This window comes from Conger conger, chromosome 18 (genome assembly GCF_963514075.1).
Source record: "Conger conger chromosome 18, fConCon1.1, whole genome shotgun sequence".
In the NCBI taxonomy this organism is placed as follows: Eukaryota; Metazoa; Chordata; class Actinopteri; order Anguilliformes; family Congridae; genus Conger; species Conger conger.
Genome location: NC_083777.1, coordinates 30,062,368 through 30,085,094, shown reverse-complemented (window position 1 = coordinate 30,085,094; position 22,727 = coordinate 30,062,368). Strand labels below are relative to the sequence as shown.

Sequence of the window (22,727 nt, the reverse complement as noted above, 5' to 3'; positions counted from 1 at the left end):
ATCCTTTCGTCGTCCTGCCCGAAGGAAGGCGGTGTGTGTCCGTAATGTTTAGAAACTGCGCCTTCTGACGCGAGGGAAGCGCGGAGCAGTGCTGCCCAAATCACCCTTTGTGCTCGCTCTTCCCGGAGGAAACCTTTCCAAGACTTTGGGAATAATGTGAAACGCCGTTGAATTTCTGGGCTGTGTGTTTTTTGGGGGACATCAAACAGTTTTGGGAAAAAAAGATGGCGAGCACTTTGATTAACGCGTGCCTTGCAGTGGTTTTTCTTGGATTTTTCGTGTTCACACTCCCTTCAGTCAAGGCACAGACAGAGGAGGATGTTGAAGAGGAGGAGAGGTCTTGTCAAGGCGCTTTCGACTTGTACTTTGTCCTCGACAAGTAAGTGGCTGTCATATTTATGGCATTTTATTCACTCCTCATTGCGCGTAGCCACGCAACGGAGCAGTTGTCTCGAGACCCGGCTGGGGCATAGCGATGGTCACGCACCCCCTCTCCCCTCGGCGCTCTCCTGTTACACCTCTGAACTACTTTCACCTCTTTGTCTTATGGGACTCGGGAAGCCGTCGTGTTTTATGAACGGGGGACACTGTAACACCCGTTGTTCTTTTTAATTCGATTATCAACTCGATCGATTTATTTCAACACACAGTAAGTTAGATTATCTGTTCCCTGTTATAACACAAGCCCCACACAGTCTGCCAATGACTTGCGGTCGTTATTGCATTTTCCATATCCTCTCAGTTTGAGAACAGCACATCCCCCACCGTCAGGAGGGAAGGATGTATGTAGGCTATTGGGTTACACATCTTATCCCATGTAGCCGGACACTCCAGCTGTGCCAGATGACTGAGGAGATTGTTTCCAATACAAAAACGCGAGACCGTTTCGTTTTGAGCAATTAGCTAGATAGCTGCCTTCATATGGTATGGTACTACGTTGATGGCCGTTTTACAAATATATTTGAAGTTAAAACCTAATGTATGTGTAAATTGTAATCTTGCCGTTTAATGGCAAACACGGACGGTGTAGACCCATAAGTTGCCATTTCACGTTGTAAACCCAAGGAAGATCATTTATCTATTCATGTTTTTCTGTGGAGCAGTGAATAAATTTGGTGAGCAAGCTACAAATAAAACTCTTGCGTGACTATGTGCTGAGATGAGGGATGGGGCGGCGCGTCTTGAATATATGCGCTGACCAAGCGCTTTAAAAAGATCCGAACTTTTTACTCGGTCTTTTTTCCTACTTTGAAACTCGACCGGGAGGCACGCCTGTGACGCGACCACGTCTGAGAAAGAAGCTTTTCCTTTAACACCATCACGTGATGCTGCGTGATCGTTTTTTTCTAAAAAGAATCTGAGAAAACGTTTGATCAGATGTAACGGATTACTGTATTATTCATCCAAAATGCTTTTCGTTCAGATTATACAGAATTGAACAGTAATCAGCAACACTTATCCGCAAATGTTATGTGCCAGCTCTACACTACACAGTGCTGTGTGTGCAGTTTTTAATGGATAAAGGAAGGGGGGAGGGGGGTAAAGCTTACCTTAGCATACTGTATATAAGAGGATACACTGACCGATTGATCATCCTATCCCTGCCTCTTTAGCACCATTCTGAGGTTAGGTTCTTCAGTCTTATACCTTCAAGGTCATATGAGCTATCTGACATTTCTGACCGCTGGTTGTAGACAGGATTATTGATAGACATGGTAAAGACATTTTGTCACATAGTTTTGCAGCCATAAGTGCTTTAGTATTCCATCAGGTTTGTCCTTTTACTCTCGGAGGGCGAAATATGTGGCTTTTGAGACGTATGCACCAACGTTCAAATCAAAATCAAATCGAATCATTCACAGGTCTGGCGCAAATACATTGCTACATGCAGAGTATATGGGACTATTTGGCACACATGAGGCAGTCTGTTGCCTAGTGGCTAAGGTGCTTGGCTGGGACCCTGGAAGGTTGGTGGTTGAAGCCCCAGTGTCGCTATGATAAGATCCACACAGCTATTGGGAGCTTGAGAAAGGCCCTTAACCCCACACTGCTCCAGAGGGGATTGTCCCCTACTTAGTCTTACCAACTGTAAGTCGTTTTGGATAAAGGTTTCGGCTAAATTAATGTATATGGGACTACTTTGCACACAAGGAACATGCATCATCTGTGAGAGCAAAATATGTAGTTTGTTGGCCTACAAACAAGATGGAGGGATTGCCAGGATTTTTAGGACACGAGGACGGAAACGGTCCTGCCAGGATGGACGATGTTATCTTTGAAGGAAGGCTGATTAGGCTGCTGGCCCAATCAGCTTCAAACGATCAGAGGCTCGTTAAGAAGCTTCCTGCTCTAAACTCTAACTTCTAAGGCGTTCATTGCTGCAGATGGGTTTCTGGACAGAAGCCTAGCTGTCTGAAAGGAACTGCCACTGATGCAAGATGCAGTTAACGTACGAACTCACATGTTGTTTATTTCTATTTGTGTCGACACTGTAAGATGTTAGCATTAATTCCTTTTGCAGACACTAATACAGAGCAATGCAGTCAAATACGTAACAGTACTTTTCTGTGTTCGACTGATCTTGCATGGTGCAATTAAGCCAACCAAGAGGGCCAGGGTTTGCAATTTTTAAGAGATTTATTTTTTGCAACATGATTAACATGTCCAGGCCCTATTTTGGCAGAGGGCTTTAAAATGCTTGTACATGCAATGTAAGAGCACTGCAGGTAATTACAAAACAGCTTTTTTGGAAAGAGTTGAAGTTGCTATTTTTAAATGTTTACAGGAAACTTTAAACAAAAAGCTGAATCAGACTGCCATACGCCCAACCTGCTGTTTAATAAGACACAATGAACAAAGGGTTAGTATGGCTTGTTCACTATGCTACACTTGACCTGCTTACTATGGTTTAAAATAAACCAAAAGTGCACCAGACTGATTTTAAAAGTCTGTACTGTCCCTGTTCCTAGGAAGCAGGAAGGAAGAAGGTCTGTACCCCGCTGTGTAGAGTGTGTAGGGATGTTAGCGGGTGTGTAGAGTGTGTAGGGATGTTAGCGGCTGTGTTGAGTGTGTAGGGATGTTAGCGGGTGTGTGGAGTGTGTAGGGATGTTAGCGGCTGTGTGGAGTGTGTAGGGATGTTAGCGGCTGTGTTGAGTGTGTAGGGATGTTAGCGGGTGTGTGGAGTGTGTAGGGATGTTAGCGGGTGTGTGGAGTGTGTAGGGATGTTAGCGGGTGTGTGGAGTGTGTAGGGATGTTAGCGGCTGTGTTGAGTGTGTAGGGATGTTAGCGGCTGTGTTGAGTGTGTGGGGATGTTAGCGGGTGTGTTGAGTGTGTGGGGATGTTAGCGGGTGTGTGGAGTGTGTGGGGATGTTAGCGGGTGTGTGGAGTGTGTGGGGATGTTAGCGGGTGTGTGGAGTGTGTGGGGATGTTAGCGGGTGTGTGGAGTGTGTGGGGATGTTAGCGGGTGTGTAGAGTGTGTGGGGATGTTAGCGGGTGTGTGGAGTGTGTGGGGATGTTAGCGGGTGTGTGGAGCGTGTAGGGATGTTAGCGGCTGTGTTGAGCGTGTAGGGATGGTAGCGGCTGTGTTGAGCGTGTAGGGATGTTAGCGGCTGTGTTGAGCGTGTAGGGATGTTAGTGGCTGTGTAGAGTGTGTAGGGATGTTAGCGGGTGTGTGGAGTGTGTAGGGATGTTAGCGGCTGTGTTGAGTGTGTAGGGATGTTAGCGGCTGTGTTGAGTGTGTAGGGATGTTAGCGGCTGTGTTGAGCGTGTAGGGATGTTAGCGGCTGTGTTGAGCGTGTAGGGATGTTAGCGGGTGTGTTGAGTGTGTAGGGATGTTAGTGGCTGTGTAGAGTGTGTAGGGATGTTAGCGGGTGTGTGGAGTGTGTAGGGATGTTAGCGGGTGTGTTGAGTGTGTAGGGATGTTAGTGGCTGTGTAGAGTGTGTAGGGATGTTAGCGGGTGTGTGGAGTGTGTAGGGATGTTAGCGGCTGTGTAGAGTGTGTAGGGATGTTAGCGGCTGTGTAGAGTGTGTAGGGATGTTAGCGGGTGTGTTGAGCGTGTAGGGATGTTAGCGGCTGTGTTGAGCGTGTAGGGATGTTAGCGGGTGTGTGGAGTGTGTAGGGATGTTAGCGGGTGTGTGGAGTGTGTAGGGATGTTAGCGGGTGTGTGGAGTGGGAAGGGATGTTAGCGGGTGTGTGGAGTGTGTAGGGATGTTAGCGGGTGTGTGGAGTGTGTAGGGATGTTAGCGGCTGTGTTGAGTGTGTAGGGATGGTAGCGGCTGTGTGGAGTGTGTAGGGATGTTAGCGGGTGTGTGGAGTGTGTGGGGATGTTAGCGGGTGTGTGGAGTTTGTGGAGATGTTAGCGGGTGTGTGGAGTGTGTAGGGATGTTAGCGGGTGTGTGGAGTGTGTAGGGATGTTAGCGGGTGTGTGGAGTGTGTAGGGATGTTAGCGGGTGTGTGGAGTGTGTAGGGATGTTAGCGGGTGTGTGGAGTGTGTGGGGATGTTAGCGGGTGTGTGGAGTGTGTAGGGATGTTAGCGGGTGTGTGGAGTGTGTGGGGATGTTAGCGGGTGTGTGGAGTGTGTAGGGATGTTAGCGGGTGTGTGGAGTGTGTAGGGATGTTAGCGGGTGTGTGGAGTGTGTAGGGATGTTAGCGGGTGTGTGGAGTGTGTGGGGATGTTAGCGGGTGTGTGGAGTGTGTAGGGATGTTAGCGGGTGTGTGGAGTGTGTGGGGATGTTAGCGGCTGTGTGGAGTGTGTGGGGATGTTAGCGGGTGTGTGGAGTGGGTAGGGAGGTTAGCGGGTGTGTGGAGTGTGTAGGGATGTTAGCGGGTGTGTGGAGTGTGTAGGGATGTTAGCGGGTGTGTGGAGTGTGTAGGGATGTTAGCGGCTATGTTAGCGGCTATGTTAGCGGCTATGTTAGCGGTCGCCACGGACATGAGGTAAGGCGCTGGAGGAAGCTGAGAGCGGTGATCGTGTCTACAGGGGCTGGAGCTCATGTGTCTGCCAGCTGCAGTCTCTCACGAGCACACGGAAACGGTTCAAAAGCTGTGCGCTCGGGCGAACAGACACCGGACGTTAACGTTTCTGTTAGTCACACTCGCCGACTTCCACAGGCTGGTCTTTCGACAGACTCAAGCACCTGAAACCACTCGCATTCACACGCAAATCAATCTTGCTTTCGCCCCATTATTTTGAATTCAAGTACGGGGATGACATCACCTCAGGAGGTAATAGCGGTCGTCTGGCAGTCTGCAGGTTGCCGGTTCGATCCCCCACCCGGGCTGTGTCAAAGTGTCCCTGAGCAAGACACCTAACCCCCGATTGCTCCCGACGAGCTGGTGTGTGAGTGTGTGTGTGTGAGTGTGTGTGTGTGTGTGTGTGTGTGTGTGTGTGTGTGAGTGTGTGTGTGTGTGTGTGTGTGTGAGTGTGTGTGTGTGAGTGTGTGTGTGAGTGTGTGTGTGTGTGTGTGTATGTGTGTGTGTGAATGGGTGAATGAGAGGCATCAATTGTAAAGCGCTTTGAATAAATGTGCTATATACATTCCATCCTGAAAATGCACAAATCAATCTCATTTTTTACATTGGAAGTCTTTTGGCCCTTACAGTTTTGCAAGATTCTTCACATTCTCATGGACAGTAGCTGTCATTGAACATATAATTACCTGGGTGGTAAGCAGTCATTTTGTGTTTTTTTTCCGTCCCCAGAGTCAAGAGACATAAAAATACAGTGGCAGACTATAAATAAGTCACACATGCCAGAAACAAGAGAAATAAACACTCAGAACTCAGGGTCGGTAGCCTGTGGCACAGCCTGGACTCTTAACTGTCATTAAATTAACAGTTTTAGGGGCAAGTACATAGACTGTTCATAATTCACACACACAAAGACAGTTTCTGCGAGATTTTCTCTTTAATTGCTCCAAACATATTAACAGGAAATACTTAAGTCTTAATAAAGTATTTTTTTTTTCTTGGTTGCCTAGTGCCTTCGAGAGTTTAAAGAAACAAACATGCTCGATGGGCTAGTCCTAGAGCTGGTTTCTCTGGAGTCATATGAAAGTCTAACCAAATGGTCCTTTCATTAGCTTATTATTTAAACTGGGGACAAAGTTTGTTCTTTAGCCACTGACAGCGGTGTTATGTGCAGTGGCTGAGGAAATTTACAGCATTAAGTTCTGTCATTGGACAGGAAATGCAGTGTAAAATGTGCTTAAACATAGTGCTTGAAGTTTAGGACTAAGTGCAGCACAGGACAGGTTTAATTGTGGTCGGACTGAGTCATAGCTTTAGTTGGCGGGGATGTGCAGTTCTGTCGCGTTACAGTCCAGGGTCATTATCCGTGGAAGAGCTGGGAATGTGCTGCTGCTTCCCACAAGGTGGGAATGGGATACAGGTGGGAATGGGATGGGAATGGGATACAGGTGGGAATGGGATGGGATGCAGGAGGGAATGGAATACAGGTGGGAATGGGAATTGAATATAGGCGGGAATGGATTACAGGTGGGAACGGATTGGAAATAGGATGGGATGCAGTGGGAATAGCATGGGGATGGCAATGGGATACAGGCGGGAATGGGATGGGATGCAGTGGGGATGGGATGGCAAAGGGAGTGGGGTGCAGGTTCTGACACCACCTGCTCCTGCCAAAATGAGATTGTGGGACATTTGCCATTGTCGTTTCTGATTGAGGAAATGAGGGGGAAAAAAAAAAACAGGGAATGACTGTTTCTGTTTAAAGGTTTGGCTTTAGTACTTTTTGGGTTGACAGAATTTGTGGTCACACTTTGCCCTTTCCTCTGTAAAGTTTAATAAAAGCCCGGGGATCTGCTGGCTGGCACGCATCGCTAAGCTTTCGCTACGCTTTATAGACTAAGCGGTGCTATGCCACTGACAGAATGTCTCGAGACCTTAAAATGCCACCCAATGACCCTCGCGTAATAACAAAGAAATCATATAAATACCAAGCCACCGGGTTTCATTTTGTACATGTAATTTTCAGTATTCGACGCTGTATACTCTGCGATCCTGGAATGCTGGAATTTTATTTACTTTGGAGCAAAATTGCTTCGCGTTACCTCTTAACAGTAACGATAATGTGGTCAGCAGAGTGAAGAGTTGGGATTTTGTGGCTGGAGAGGAAGGGGGTTGAGGCGGTTATCTGACTTTGTGGCCTTTATTTTCGATTGGGGAAAAATATCAGGAAAGGGTTACAACCATGAACTGTGAATGAGCAGGGAAGACTGGCCACAGGTTTGAGGAGATTTTTTTTAATTGTGGAAAATAAGACCTCAGTGCTTCCATGAGAGTATAAAGAGTAGGCAGAGTACAGAGCATCTTAGTGTGACTGTAGGTGGTCTCTGCAGGCTCAGAATGAACTGTGACTCAGCTTTTTCTGTAGAGATGTTCCACTTGGATTTTTTTTTTTTTTGATTTCATCAGAAGTTAAGCAGTTTTGGTTCTGGCTTTGACATGGGCCAACTGATCAGGGCAGTGGGGGAGGGGCTCTTGTCCGGGGGGGATTAAAGGCAGCTCATTGCCTGGTAAGGCAGGAAAGAGGGGGAAGTTGTGGAAAGTTATGGTGTGACTGTGGTTGGCTTCGGGAGTGAGGAAGCCAGTGTTCATTTCTAAAGGTGTTTAATCCTTTGAGTCTAGTGAAGGCCACAACCACAGCTCATGATGGTTAGCGCGCTAACTGACAGCTAATGGGTCTTTATTTCTCATTGCACCATTTACAACCAGGTTCTCACAGAGCTTCACAGTGGATGTCTTTCACAAGGAATCCTTTTTTTTTTTTTTTTGAAACCCTAAAAACCTATAGTGGCCAATGTGGGAAAACTTTCAAGCTTTGATCCAATGCCACTGAAACCCTGCCTGACATAGTTCTGTGGACAGAGTCAGCACATGCAGCATAGGGGCTGGAGTTTACCTGCACAAGTTCCACACCTGGATGCATCACTGGGGAACCAGCAGAGGAAAGATCTCTCCGTCTGTCTCCGTCTCTCTCTCACTCTCTCATGAACAATCTGTTCCTCAACCACCACGGGATGCTCAATCCTGAAATAAAACACACCTTCATCAGTTTTCATCCAGGTAGTTTTGGCTTTAATGTACCTGGATGTACCTGGACCTAACCCTGATGTACCTTCAGTCGAGATCCATTCACAGATGAGATGCCTGTACTGAAGTGCTTAGAGACAATGGGTTCACTGTAAAAAATACAGAAATACAGGAAAAAAAAAAAAAAAAACAAACAAAAGAAAACAAAAACAAAAAAACAGAATGTACAGTTTAAGTGAAGATGAAATAGGGGGTAAATCAAAGTGTGGAAGTGGTTCAGACAGCATAAGGATGAGACTGGCCTACATTAGGAATACATCCGGGTTTTCCAATCTGGGAAAACTCCAGCTCAATAAATCCCTAGAAATTACACAAAACAAAAGGACACAGGGTCAGAGACGTAGGAACGATTAGGCAAGCGAGTTACACACAAATGAGAACTTTCAAAATCTCATTTAACCATAAGCCTAAATAAAAACTGGATTTAATTAGGAAATCCCCCCCCCCCCCCACAGCTTTATTTATCCGGCTTTCATCTGGGATCTCGCCACAAGAATGAGCCACATCCTCCCTCTCTGCTGTTTGGACAGGTGAAGCTGAACTGGTCCGAAATCCTCAGACCACAGTACACTCAGAAAACACTTCCAGGACCCAAAGACACTTCCAGGAAACCAGAGACACTTCCAGGACCCCTCCACCCACTGCCGTGCCGCTGATTTCACAGGGGGGAGAGCCCCTCGGGCTAAACCATGTTTGAACAACTGGGGCTCCGCAGCGGAGCGACATCAAAGCAGCGGCCTGGATCAAACGCTCCGTAGTCATGGAAGGAAGCGAGTGGAAACGGGCTCATTTCAGAACGACGCGCAGCCCAGAGTGCATCAGCTGACTGTGCGTTCAGCCCTCTTCAAAAGGGCTCCTTATGCAACTGGCACGTTCGTTAGGCTTGTGAGCCGACTGTATGAGCGTTACGTGGGTTTTGCACTGTGCTTGCGTGCACATTTTGGCCGACTGCAGGAGCTTTATGTGGGTTTCACGGTGGCATTTCGTTGACGGCAACAGGCCCCAGCGCTACACTGTTGGCAGGGCCTGTACCAGCCAGTCGAGTTTTTTATGGAACAATAATAAAAAAAAAAAAGGCCATAAAGTGAATCATAGAGCTGGGAGAGTATTGCATCAGTGTTTAAACAATATTCTCCAGACCTTCTACTGAGCCTTCAAACGGCAGATACATAAACGCTACGGTTCAGAACAGGACATTAAATTAGACATGTTTTTCCTTCCTTTGAGTTGAAATTATGTACGTTAAATCAAGTATCTTGACTTGATTTAGGTACTCGATTTAACTTGAGTGTGGTTTTAAGGTTCCGTCTGCTTCAGTCGACTGAACTAAACAAGGCCTCGCGTAATTTCCTCCACGGTAGTACAGAGTGTAACTGCAAAGAAACACTAGCCAGCAGAACGGTTTAAAGCGCAGCCGATATAAAGGTGAAACTTTTTTTTTGGAAAGGGCGCTAAACTGCAGACTAGCAAGGATGGATCCTTAGCTAAGACTAAGATCTGGGCAAGTCGTGCAAGCAGACGCCTGCAATCACACCCAATCTGTGGCAGCTCTTATGCATGGGGTGGCCTGTAGCGTAGTGGTTAAGGTAAATCACTGGGACCCGCAAGGTCGGTGGTTCTAATCCCGGTGTAGCCACAATGAGATCCGCACAGCCGTTGGGCGCTTGAGCAAGGCCCTTAACCCTGCATTGCTCCAGGGGAGGATTGTCTCCTGCTTAGTCTAATCAACTGTACGTCGCTCTGGATAAGAGCGTCTGCCAAATGCTAATAATGTAATGTAGTGTAAAAGGCCAAGGTGGAAGGTTTGTCCACTGTCCGGCGACACTTTGAGGGACGGCACACGCTTGACTGGACACAATGTCTTTGTGAAACGTTCAGCGGGCTCACAGATATGCTTGGACATTCCCGATGGCTTGGACAGATTTTTTTTTTTTTTTTTTACTAGTAAAACTACCGGGCTGTTATAGAGGGATCATCTAATCTCAAACGACAACCCCTCTATGAAATACAAGCACTGGTGGTTCATTCATGGGACGGGCTCCTAAACGCTTTCCAATCCATTCCCTGAGATGCCAAACATGTGCATCTTCAGATGCAGAACCCACATTTCTATGCCGTTCATGAGCCTTGTTCATATTAGAGGGTGGTCCAAGATTTGTAGTTTCACATAAAATGGAAGCTGTAAAAGATAATAATTATAAGAGGAACAGGCCAGTATGGTGGAATAATAATATCCACATGTGAATGCATCTTAATTGATTCCACTCTTTGTCGACTCCCTTGCCTTGAGAACATCACTGACTGTTTTTTTTTTTCTCCCTTACAGATCTGGGAGTGTCAAACATCACTGGATAGAGATCTATTCCTTTGTTGAACATCTGGCAGAGAAATTCATCAGGTAAGAGTAAAGATTTATGTCTTTTACATCAATTTCTGTAAAAAAAAAGAAAAAAGAGCTTGATATTACTTGAAAACAATTAACATGCATTTTCAGGTGCACTTAACTGGTCATATTCATACTTATCATAGCCACATGTTTTCACAGTGTCTGTTTTCAGTTTTCAATCATGCAGTTTTCATATCTTACTGATGCTAATCAATGCGCAAGGATATGGAACAATAATTTCCTGAATTGCTTCCGTAAATTATCCAGATGTATAAATGGATGGAATGTAGAGACGCTTTGTAGAATCACTCTGGATAAAAGCCTCTGATGAATGTGGATATGTAATATAACGAGCTTTAGTGGAAGAGCCTCACGCTGTGGTGATCTGTGCCCGCTCGCAGCCCGATGCTCAGAATGTCCTTCATTGTCTTCTCGTCACGGGGAACCACCATCATGAAGCTGACAGAGAACAGGTAGCTATTCCCCAACGCTGCAGGAGTCTGCCGCCTAATGCTATCAATGAGATCAAACAAAACCATTGTTCTGGAGCTGCTGGGTGTGGAAGGAACGGTCCCAGTGCAGGAATGTGGGGCGGCCTGTAGTGTAGTGGTTAAGGTAAATGACTGGGACCCAGGTCAGTGGTTCGAATCCCGGTGTAGCTACAATAAAATCCGCACAGCCGTTGGGCCCTTGAGCAAGGCCCTTAACCCTGCATTGCTCCAGGGGAGGATTGTCCAACTGTACGTCGCTCTGGATAAGAGCGTCTGCCAAATGCTATTAATGTAATGTAATGTAATGGATTGGGCCACCATGGGCAGGTATTGATGCTAGTGTTGACTCCCTTATAGTGCAGCGTGACCCGTAGGGTATGAAATAGTCGCTAGCTCTCCTGTAGTACTGCGTGCCCTGTAGGGTGTAAAATAGTCACTGCCTCTCCTGTAGTACTGTGGTGTCGGAAGCATGTAGAATAGTCACTGACTCTCCTGTCGTACTGTAGGCACAAAGGTAAATGCAAAAATGTTTTAAAAAGTCAGTTGCTGACATTTATCATGTTTTTAAGGGATAAAATACAGAAAGGGCTGAATTCTTTGAAGAAGGAGATACCAGGGGGCGATACCTTTATGCACTTGGGCCTTGAAAAGGTAGGCTCATTATTAAAACACTCACTATCATTTCTGATTTTTTTTTCCAAGAGTATCATTTTAACGTTTCCCCCACTTTCTCCCCCGTCGCAATTCCAGGCGAACGAGCAAATTTACTACGAGAATTACGGTGAGTGTCCACCGGGAGTCGATGCCGCTATGCCGTACCGCCGCGTTCCGCTGACGGAATAACTAAAATAACGTCGAGCCGGTCCCTCCTTGCTTCACAGGGACGGCGAGCGTCATCATCGCCCTGACGGACGGCGAGCTGAACGTGCAGCAGTTGGACACGGCGCAGCGGGAGGTGAGGGCCCCGTCGCGCTCCGTTTCGGGCGTCCCGCCGGCCCGTCTGATCGGGGGGGGCGACGGCACTCACTGCTCGTTTCTGCTCCCGTTGCAGGCGGAGAGGGCGCGGTCCCTGGGGGCCATCGTGTACTGCGTGGGGGTTAAGGACTTCAACGAGACGCAGGTAAACGGGAGGCGATACTGATAATGCGTTTTTATTTTATTCATATAACTGTCTTCTATTCGTAGTTTAACTACTGGGTCTACTGCAGTTTTGGGTGTGCAGTTTTGTGTGTGTGTGTGTGTGTGTGTGTGTGTGTGTGTGTGTGTGTGTGTGTGTGTGCGCGCTTGAGTGCAAGTGGCATCTTTTGAAAAACAGATAGACAGGAGGTTACTCATCATGCATTTTTTAAATGAATATACTATCTTCTACAGCCTCCAGGGTCCACTGCAGTTTCGGGTGTGTGTGTGTGTGTGTGTGTGTGTGTGTGTGTGTGTGTGTGTGTGTATGTGTGTGTGCCAGCTAGTGGCATCCTTCACTGAATTCCACATAAAAACAGACTAGAATGTGCTTTTGCTTGACTATGGGCTCGGGCTCTGAAGGAGCAGAGCTGGGCTGAAAGAGGTTTCTTCCTCTGAATAACGGGCTGCGTGTCGTCCTGCAGCTGGCCACGATCGCGGACACCATCGAGCACGTGTTTCCTGTCATGGGCGGGTTTCAGGCCCTGCGAGGGATGATCGACTCGGTAAATTATTTTCGGATCGCCCGCGCTTGCTGGCCGGTCAAGGGCACAGCCAAACCGATCTGACCTCCATTTCTAAATGTGACTTCCCATACGTTGCCTTTTCGCTTCTAGTTTACGACATGCCATAACTTTACTGACTCAGCCCATATTTATCATGTTGAACTAGACTTGGTGTTCATGGCTATGGATAACTGATACTTTATGCCAATTGTACCTCACCTGGCCTGTTCTGTAGTTGTTCCAATGCACTTACTGTGCCTTGCTTTGGATAAAAGCACTGGCTAAATAAATGTCATGTAACGTCATGTAATATTTCAGATCATAAAGAAGTCGTGCATCGAGATATTGGCGGCAGAGCCATCCAGCGTCTGTGCAGGAGGTAAGGACCCTAAAACAAAGCTACAATCGAAGGGCAACATAATTCTGTGTACATGAGAAGAGTTTGTTTACATGAAAATCTGATATGCCGTTTCAATTTCAATGAAATATCAGTAAGAATGGAGGAATTATTAGGAGGTATTTTTCTGGAGGCCGTATCTCGCCGCCATTTCATCTTGGCTCTGATTCCTGATTGGGTCTGGGTTTGTGATTGGCTCAGAGAAAGCGGTGCTGATCTGGTCTGTGTTTATGATTGGCTCAGAGAGAGCTGTGCTAAACTGGGTCTGGGTTTGTGATTGGCTCAGCGAGCAGTGATGATCAGGTCTGGGTTTATGATTGGCTCAGAGAGAGCTGTGCTAAACTGGGTCTGAGTTTATGATTGGCTCAGAGAAAGTGGTGCTGATCTGGTCTGTTTTTATGATTGGCTCAGAGAATGCTGTGCTAAACTGGGTCTGAGTTTATGATTGGCTCAGAGAGAGCTGTGCTAAACTGGGTCTGGGTTTATGATTGGCTCAGAGAGAGCTGTGCTAAACTGGGTCTGGGTTTATGATTGGCTCAGAGAGAGCTGTGCTAAACCTGGGTCTGGGTTTGTGATTGGCTCAGAGAGAGCTGTGCTAAACCTGGGTCTGGGTTTGTGATTGGCTCTGAGAGAGCTGTGCTAAACCCGGGTCTGGGTTTGTGATTGGCTCAGAGAGAGCTGTGCTAAACCTGGGTCTGGGTTTGTGATTGGCTCAGAGAGCAGTGATGATCAGGTCTGGGGTTTATGATTGGACGGCCCGAGAGCGGGGCACATGGCGGCTCAGAGACTCCGTGTCGTGGAGATAATCCAGTACGCACGCTCGGAGAACAGCACACTAATAAGGTCATGTCAAGCCTCATCCGTCTCCCTGCCCGCCCACCAGCACCCCCCTCCACCGACCGGCCAATTAAACGCCTCGCCATTCCGTCCGGCTCACACCAAGCCCTGAGTGGCCGAGGAAACTCAGTAAAGGGGGGGGGGGGGGGTCCTTAATGTATACGATGGGGCAAACTAGGCCAGAAAGACCCACCCAGGCAAAGAGAGATCGCTGCTAATCCCCCCCCCGCCCGGGCCGGACAATAAGTTTTATGTCGCTTCTTGAGATGTCAGGTCCGTGCGAGTGGTGAGTAATTACTGCCCCCCAGGGGCCTAGGGGCCACGTCAGCTGACAGATGAGACACAATCAGACTGCCTCAAGTCTCATTTTTAACAGACCGAACAAAAAAAACGACGCAATCTATTTGACAAATAAAACAAAGATATCCAGGGCCTCCAATGACGACAGTATGCTACATTTGTTATTTAAGCAGCATATTTGCCAAACAACCCGTTTTCTTTGATTTATACATTTCCCAGATGTACTAAACCCTCTGACTTCACTTAAGTTTTTTTTTTTCCCCCCTGAGTGGCTGTTTCTTTCCTACTAAAAATCCCTCAAAACTCTTGACTCCGCATAATTAAAACCATGATTCACTCATGTCTGTGTGAAATTATTCTGCTAATCTAATCTGCATGTGGCATTAGCATCATAATGAACACATTACATGGTTATTAATTGCCATAAGAGGATTAATTACTGGCGGAGCGTATTATGCGGTAATTAGGCTAATTAAATCACAGACAAAAGGCACTGTGAGATTTGAGTTCATTGAGGGTTTCTCCCTCACCACTGGGAAGGTTTTTTTTACAGTTGGGTTTCAGTGAGGGTTTACCCCCCTCCTTTTTCTACCCTTCTGTTACTCTATAAAGCATCTTTGTGACAGTCTTCTGTAAAAAAAAAAAAAAAGCTATACAAATATAATTGAACGGACGTGATATTATATAAATTATATAAATATTAATCTAGCTCTGTCTCAGTGCGTATCTGTGCAATCATGGTACTAAACTAGCTCTGTCTCAGTGCGTATCTGTGCAATCATGGTGCTAAGCTAGCTCTGTCTCAGTGCGTATCTGTGCAATAATGGTGCAAAACTAGCTCTGTCTCAGTGCGTATCTGTGCAATCATGGTGCTAAATTAGCTCTGTCTCAGTGCGTATCTGTGCAATCATGGTGCTAAACTAGCTGTGTCTGGGTGCGTATCTGTGCAATCATGGTGCTAAGCTAGCTCTGTCTCAGTGCGTATCTGTGCAATCATGGTGCTAAACTAGCTGTGTCTCAGTGCATATCTGTGCAATCATGGTGCTAAGCTAGCTCTGTCTCAGTGCGTATCTGTGCAATCCTGGTGCTAAGCTAGCTCTGTCTCAGTGCGTATCTGTGTAATCATGGTGCTAAGCTAGCTCTGTCTTGGTGCGTATCTGTGCAATCATAATGCTAAGCTAGCTCTGTCTCAGTGTGTATCTGTGCAATCATGGTGCTAAACTAGCTCTGTCTCAGTGCGTATCTGTGCAATCACGCTGCTAAACTAGCTCTGTCTCAGTGCGTATCTGTGCAATCATGGTGCTAAGCTAGCTCTGTCTCAGTGCGTATCTGTGCAATCCTGGTGCTAAGCTAGCTCTGTCTCAGTGCGTATCTGTGTAATCATGGTGCTAAGCTAGCTCTGTCTCAGTGCGTATCTGTTCAATCCTGGTGCTAAGCTAGCTCTGTCTCAGTGCGTATCTGTGCAATCATGGTGCTAAACTAGCTCTGTCTCAGTGCGTATCTGTGCAATCACGCTGCTAAACTAGCTCTGTCTCAGTGCGTATCTGTGCAATCATAATGCTAAGCTAGCTCTGTCTCAGTGCGTATCTGTGTAATCATGGTGCTAAGCTAGCTCTGTCTCAGTGCGTATCTGTGCAATCATGGTGCTAAGCTAGCTCTGTCTCAGTGCGTATCTGTGCAATCATGGTGCTAAGCTAGCTCTGTCTCAGTGCGTATCTGTGCAATCATAATGCTAAGCTAGCTCTGTCTCAGTGCGTATCTGTGCAATCATGGTGCTAAACTAGCTCTGTCTCAGTGCATATCTGTGTAATCATGGTGCTAAGCTAGCTCTGTCTCAGTGCGTATCTGTGCAATCATGGTGCTAAACTAGCTCTGTCTCAGTGCGTATCTGTGCAATCACGCTGCTAAGCTAGCTCTGTCTCAGTGCGTATCTGTGCAGTCATGGTGCTAAGGTAGCTCTGTCTCAGTGCGTATCTGTGCAATCATGGTGCTAAGCTAGCTCTGTCTCAGTGCATATCTGTGCAGTCATGGTGCTAAGCTAGCTCTGTCTCAGTGCGTATCTGTGCAGTCATGGTGCTAAACTAGCTCTGTCTCAGTGCGTATCTATGCAGTCATGGTGCTAAACTAGCTCTGTCTCAGTGCGTATCTATGCAGTCATGGTGCTAAACTAGCTCTGTCTCAGTGCGTATCTATGCAGTCATGGTGCTAAACTAGCTCTGTCTCAGTGCGTATCTGTGCAATCATGGTGCTAAGCTAGCGGTGTCTGGGTGCTGCATCTCTCGCCAACATACCGCCAAGCTAGCTCACTCTCAGTGCATGCATCTCCCAGATCATTGTGCCAAACTGGCTATGTCTGAGTGCCATATCTTCTCCCATCTCGCCGCTAAGCTAATGTGGTATCTAGCCGCTAAGCTAGCTCTGTCTCACTGCAGTATCAAGTCGCTAAGCTAGCTCTACATCAGTGCTGTATCTACCCCCATCACACTGCTCTGTGTCAGTGATGCATCAAGCCGCTAAGCTGGCTCTGTGTCAGTGCTGTATCAAGTCGCTAAGCTAGCTCAGCGTCAGTGCTGTATCAAGCCGCTAAGCTAGCTCTGTGTCAGTGCTGTGTCAAGCCGCTAAGCTAGCTCTGTGTCAGTGCTGTTTCAAGTCGCTAAGCTAGCTCTGTGTCAGTGACGTATCTACCCCCATCACACCGCTACGCTAGCTCTGTCTGAGTGCTATATCTCCGCGCTCACGCTGACGTGAAGTGACCAGGCTGAGCGAACAGCGAACAGGGCATCGGTCTGGGAGCGCAATCGTTGCCTTGATTGCACTCACACTCCCTCGCCCCCGCCACGACAGCCCGTCCAACGTACAGGTGCTCACAGGTGCGGACAGGTGCGCACAGGTGCGGACGCAAAGCGTCGCACACCTGCCCCTCCCCCCCACCGCTGTCCAATCACGGCCTGCCACACCGCGTCTGACAGTAACGCCCCCCAAAAAGGGAACACGGTCCAGACCGGGACCCCAAATTAACGACAAGCTGAAACAGAGGTTAGAGCCACACTATCTTCCGTGATATGACATATCACTCGCATTACATTACATTAATGCCATTTGGCGGACGCTCTTATCAAGAGTGATGTACAGTTGATTAGGACACAATCCTCCCATGCAGCAATGCAGGATTAAGGGCCTTGCTCAATGGCCCAATGGCAGTGCATTGTGGCTACACCGGGGATCGAACCACTGACTGTGCGGGTCCCAGTCGTGTACCTTAACCACTACTCTACAACGTTAGATGAGGAGGGGAAGAATGCGCTGCATGAAAGGATATTGATTGATTGACTTCATCGACATACACGCCCCCTTGTACACAATGACATAAAATCTAAATTTGAAATCGTTTTCCAGGAAGTGGATGAAAAAAAAAAAACATACACAAATGGGTCTCATATCTACATCTACACAATATAATTTCATGATAAAAAAAAAGTCGGATACATTTTCTTAGAACACGCACTGGTGATAAGTTAGCATCGTACATTTTCAATGACAGTGTCAGTGTACATTTTCAAGGGAATAGGAGGAACGAGAGGAGATGGCATTTCAATGTATGTACACACGTATGAAAACCGTTTCTGCCCGAGAGGGCGATTCACAGCAATCTGTGTTGTGACAGTACTCTCCTGACCTTTCTAAAGAGTGAGAGTTTCCTGATGGCAAATTGTGCACAGATTATTTTTTTACCCCCCCCCCTTTACCCAGTGATCTTCACGGCGTTCCCGAAACGCTAAAGGTGAGCCGACCGCTCGTCGTTATAAACCACAGCAAAGCTGGCACCAGTTCACAAAGACGTTCCCCTGATGCTGCGCTCACAGACTGACAAACCCCTGAGTCCCTTTGGTGGGGCTAGCCAAACCTGCCACCAGGGCAGGCCCTCAGACAGGGCTTTAAAGCCAACAACTGTTTTTCTTTTTCTCCTCCCAACCCCCCCCCCCCCCCCCATCTCTAACATATGTCAGTCAGTGAGCACGGGACAGCCTAGGGGGGGGGGGGGGGGGGGATCGGAGAGGTCAAAGGTCACGTGTCCCCGTTCCCATGACGTCCCCCAGCCACATGACGGTTATTATTAGCCCCGGTGGTGCTAGCGTGGTGCTGGCTGAGCCCAGCGCACGTGAAAGGTTAAGGATGGAGCGGATGAAAGCGTCGCTCCGGCTAGCCTCCCGGGGGGGGGGGGGGGACTCGGCACTTTATGATGTCATGGCGCGTGGCATTTCTAGAAAGGTCCGCGTGAGACACGGATCTGTGTGGAGGGAGTGCGGCTGCTGTCGCTCGCGAAGCTTTCCGCGCGAGCAAACATAACCCCCCCCAACGAGCCGTCTCATCTTCGCTGCATCTTCCAAACGATTCAGGCATTGTCAAACCAGGTGTCCATTTTACATGTTTCATTTTGACAATTATTTTCACATTTTCCATTTCAACTGCGAATGAATCACCCAGTGTTTCCTAATGTGACGGAGATAATATGGTTAATATACATGTCTATACTGTGTATTCACTCATTTTATATATTTTATATCACATTCCTTTCTTGCATTTTGTCAGTACCAAAATGCTATATAAATGCTACCGAAATGCTATGAACTGCATTTCTAAAGTTTTGGTAGCCTAACTGGTAGGAAAGGCGTGTAATATCATTTAAATCCTTGCTGGTATGATGAGGAAAATCTAATCTCATGACGAAATCTCATCAGGATGAAATGGATTATTGATGTTAATATTAGCCTGTTTTTTTTTTTCTCTGCTCAATTTCAGAGTCATTTCAAGTGGTGGTGCGGGGGAATGGTTTTCTACATGCCAGAAACATCGACCAGGTCCTCTGCAGCTTCAAAGTCAATGACACCATCACCATAAGTGAGTAGTTATACACTTTGTGCATGTGTGTACAAACACACATATTAACGGAGGCATAGCATCCAGTATAATTCCAATAAGGAAGATGGAATAGAGGAGGATAATGATGAAAGAATGTACTTTCCTTTCACAGATGAGAAACCCGCAGACATTGAGGACACCTACCTGCTCTGCCCTGCGCCGGTGATAGACGAAGTCGGAAAGTGAGCGTTTGATTCATCAATTAATAATAATTAATTATAATAATTAATCAATGAATGCCTGCAATTGTTTAACGGGCTAATGCATCTCAATCGTAACACTGGCAGCAACAGAACAAGGCACAGAAATCCTTGATAAATTAGGGCCAATGTCATTTATAGCTCTTCTTATCAATCAGGGATGCTCTCCTTAACGCATCGAGACACTCCCTGGATCTGAAGGAGGTCTGAGACGAGGCTTTAATTAGACGATGGCCGAGGAGGGCCAACACCGTCTTCACTCCTGTGAGGAGTTCTCTGGAGGCGGGGCCTAGATTTTGGGCCCCAGGGTGTAGATCCGTTCTGACGGGGGGCCCTTCCCCCAACCACAGGGCCAAAAGGCCAAACCCCCAATTCTGAAGCAGACACGCCAGCACCCCCCCCCCCCCCCCCTCCAGAGAGACTTCAGGTCCTTAAAACTTCTTCTTCTTCTTCTTCTGTTTCAAAACGGGGAAAAAAAACCCAACAGCCTCCGAGCCTCACAGACCGGGTCCAGACACCTAGAGGAAGTCATTCGTCTTGTTCTTGTCAGAAAGATTTTTGCGGGGACATCTGAGGTCTTCCTTTCCTGTCGATGGAACTGAATCATTGCCTTGGAAACCAAATATAAATATTTAAAATATACTGGCCTGTCACATTTTTTCCCCCTCACCAAGGGGAAATCTGTCTTTCTGACAGAGGTCTGGGTGCATGGATTCTCCAGCATTTCTTTTTATTCTTGGGTTGGTGTGACTGTTAGTTTCTCACACAAGAACCAGCCCTTGGGGTTTTGAAAACCCCCTTATTCAGCTGAATTTCAGAGTGAAAAGCGAGGTATGGTATGCTCCCCCTTATCCCCGCCACCAGGTCTGGAACTCCCAAACATTTTCTCGTTGCTGAAGCGTAAAAAGGAATAATTATGGTCTGTTTGGGGTAGAGCAGTGCCTGAGACGAAGCACAAGTCTAACCTGTGAAGGATGAGCCAAAAAGCCAGTCAGTTAGTTTATTCAGTTCTCCTTCTCTAAGGGCCAAAGGGACAGTGTGAGATGGTAAGAACAGACCTCTATGGGCCAAATGGCCAAATGCAGATAATGACATGATGATTAGCCATGTAGGCAGCAGTGCAGAAGCAGGTGGGGGAGGAGGGGGTTCCTGGTGGAGTGGCTCTCTCTGTCTCTCTTGTCACTGGCATTTGCGCCGGTCGCAGTCCGTCAGGATCAGGCTCGTGCGACCTGTCAGCCAACTGGGCCGGCCTCTTCACTGCCCTTGTCAGGATGCTAACGAGCTGAGATCAGACCAGATCAAGATCAACCCGGGCGCTCCAGTTCCTGCCAGACTGCTCCGAATGGTTTTCCCCATTCCAGTCCAAGCGCTCCAAAAACCAGGGCTTTCCATTTCTGCCAATGTGTTCATCGCAGGGTTCTACAGAGCTTCCATTTTAGCATTTGCTCCTTAAAATTGACGTGTGCCAACTGGAAAAAAATAGCTTGGCACTGATTGCTTACATTAATGTGCTCCTAAATTTTTCAGCTTAGAGCTCATGTGCTCCTTGGAAAAAATAGAGCTACCTATAAAAGTGAACTATTTTATGATCACTCTCCTGATAGTCTTGGTGAGCTAATATCAGGTCGGTCGTTGTGTCTGGATTCTTTCCCCCTCGAACATCAGCGAGAGGAGGGAGGGGTTTGACGACCGAAGCTCTGACAGTCCCGGCCGCCGTCACGCAAACGCGACGTGACTCGAGACGCTTCCGGAAGAAGCGATGAAAAAAAAAACAAAAAAAGAAAACGCAGCCAGTCGCTGATTGATGGCAAACGAGATCGCTCTGTCACCACACCTCCCAATTCCATACATTCACCCCCGCCCCATCCTACACCCCCGGCATGATTTCTACACAACATCCACCAGTCACCGCAAAGCATTGTGGGATGGAGGAGGGCTGAAGGCTGAGGGTGGCCACTGTCCGTCAGAGCAGTCCCTCATAGCGACCTGGTGACAGCTCCCCTTCTTCAGGTTCCCCCCCCCTCCCTCACGAAGAGAGACTACCCAGTGGCCGACATTTCTGCCACATCTGGTAGGGTTACTCCCTCCTCGCCCCCCCCCAAAAAAACTTGCTTCCATGATTCACTCCTTGGGACCAAAGCTGAACATATCATCCTTCAAACCACCCAAAATCTTTTTATCCCATAATCCAGAGTGAGAGTTTCCTCTCATCATCGTGAAGCACCTTGCTGACACTACATCCATACTATGCATAAATGAAAACATGGTTACGTGCTTAACTGGACATTCGACTGCCTATATTCCTGACCAGACCAGACAAACTCATGCTTTCAAAGCCTTCTCCAGCCAACTGCTCCTTCCATTCTCTGATGACCAATCTGGATTCCCCCAGACTCACCCTTTTTAAACCCAAGAAGAAGGTTGCTCAAGGAGGGGTGATATGATTATGCATTTTGTGCCAATTTCATGCTTTTAATTATATCAAGCCTCTCTTGACCTGATGTTTCTTTAAACACCATAGACTGTACATGTCAAAATATTTTACTGTCATTAGACATCGGAGCATGGTTTCGAAAATCGGGGGTAACTGGTGGGAACAAAACCCAGCAGAAACACGAGCCCCCCAGGACTAGGGTTGCATGCCCCTCTCACATGGAATTTGGCAGGCTGTCACATACTGTTTGGTTACGGGGGGGAAAAAAAGAAAGAATAAACCAAAAAAATGGCCCCAGCAGTTGCAGTGTGGGTCATTTCATTTGGAAAGCAAGCGTTGCTATTTCTTAAAAATAATTATTTAACTTAACCCTTTTTTAAGGTGTAAGATCACAAACATGTGAATAGAATGTTCTTACCTGAACATTCTAAAGCTGATGTAACAATCACCACAGTTAATTGAAAGCAATGGAGTTCTAGAACCTTAAAACATTCTAAACAAGCCTACTCTTCAAAGGGTAAGCCGGGTCTTCTCTATACCGCTCCTCGTATAAAGGCCATGCACATAACCACACCAGCTTAATAGCATTTTGTTGCGTGCTAATCTCAATATTCACCCACGTAAAAGGGCGAGGGCATTAATTCACCTCGTAACCGCTTGTGTTCAGGGTCGTCTACCTACAAGTGAGCATGAATGAAGGCCTGTCGTTCATCACCAGCTCTGTGCACATCACCACCACCGAATGCGTGAGTACCGTTTACCGTCTGCTGCAGGGGGAACTTATTTGCAAAGTAAATTTTCCTGCACAGGGCTCTCTCCAAATTCTTTCTTTGCCTTTTGGGTTCTTGACAGAGGTGGAAAGTCCAGGCATGGGGTCAGAAAGTAAAAGTCCTGCCATGCGTTTCTTCCACCCGTGCACCCTTGGCCAGCTGATTTCACTCATTAGTTCTACCTCCTGGTTGAAGAA

General features: G+C 47.2%; 2 protein-coding genes across 4 annotated transcripts in view; one reads left to right on the top strand and one right to left on the bottom strand.

The window, feature by feature from the left end:
- The window catches only part of znf488 (zinc finger protein 488), a 43,091-nt gene that overhangs the window by 6,442 nt on the left and 13,922 nt on the right, over nucleotides 1-22,727 (bottom strand). For all 3 annotated transcript variants that reach the window (XM_061228752.1, XM_061228749.1, XM_061228751.1), the window contains one exon: nucleotides 7,923-8,050. The gene's annotated coding sequence lies outside the window, so the exon portion shown is untranslated. The remainder of the gene's footprint in view (nucleotides 1-7,922; nucleotides 8,051-22,727) is intronic.
- The window catches only part of antxr1d (ANTXR cell adhesion molecule 1d), a 32,869-nt gene continuing 10,178 nt past the window's right edge, over nucleotides 37-22,727 (top strand). The window contains exons 1-12 of the mRNA XM_061228755.1: nucleotides 37-379; nucleotides 10,440-10,511; nucleotides 10,901-10,972; nucleotides 11,560-11,641; nucleotides 11,741-11,771; nucleotides 11,872-11,945; nucleotides 12,042-12,110; nucleotides 12,592-12,672; nucleotides 12,991-13,051; nucleotides 19,007-19,105; nucleotides 19,239-19,308; nucleotides 22,428-22,506. Of these exons, the coding sequence (XP_061084739.1) occupies nucleotides 225-379; nucleotides 10,440-10,511; nucleotides 10,901-10,972; nucleotides 11,560-11,641; nucleotides 11,741-11,771; nucleotides 11,872-11,945; nucleotides 12,042-12,110; nucleotides 12,592-12,672; nucleotides 12,991-13,051; nucleotides 19,007-19,105; nucleotides 19,239-19,308; nucleotides 22,428-22,506 (945 nt within the window). The 5' untranslated portion in view covers nucleotides 37-224. The remainder of the gene's footprint in view (nucleotides 380-10,439; nucleotides 10,512-10,900; nucleotides 10,973-11,559; nucleotides 11,642-11,740; nucleotides 11,772-11,871; nucleotides 11,946-12,041; nucleotides 12,111-12,591; nucleotides 12,673-12,990; nucleotides 13,052-19,006; nucleotides 19,106-19,238; nucleotides 19,309-22,427; nucleotides 22,507-22,727) is intronic.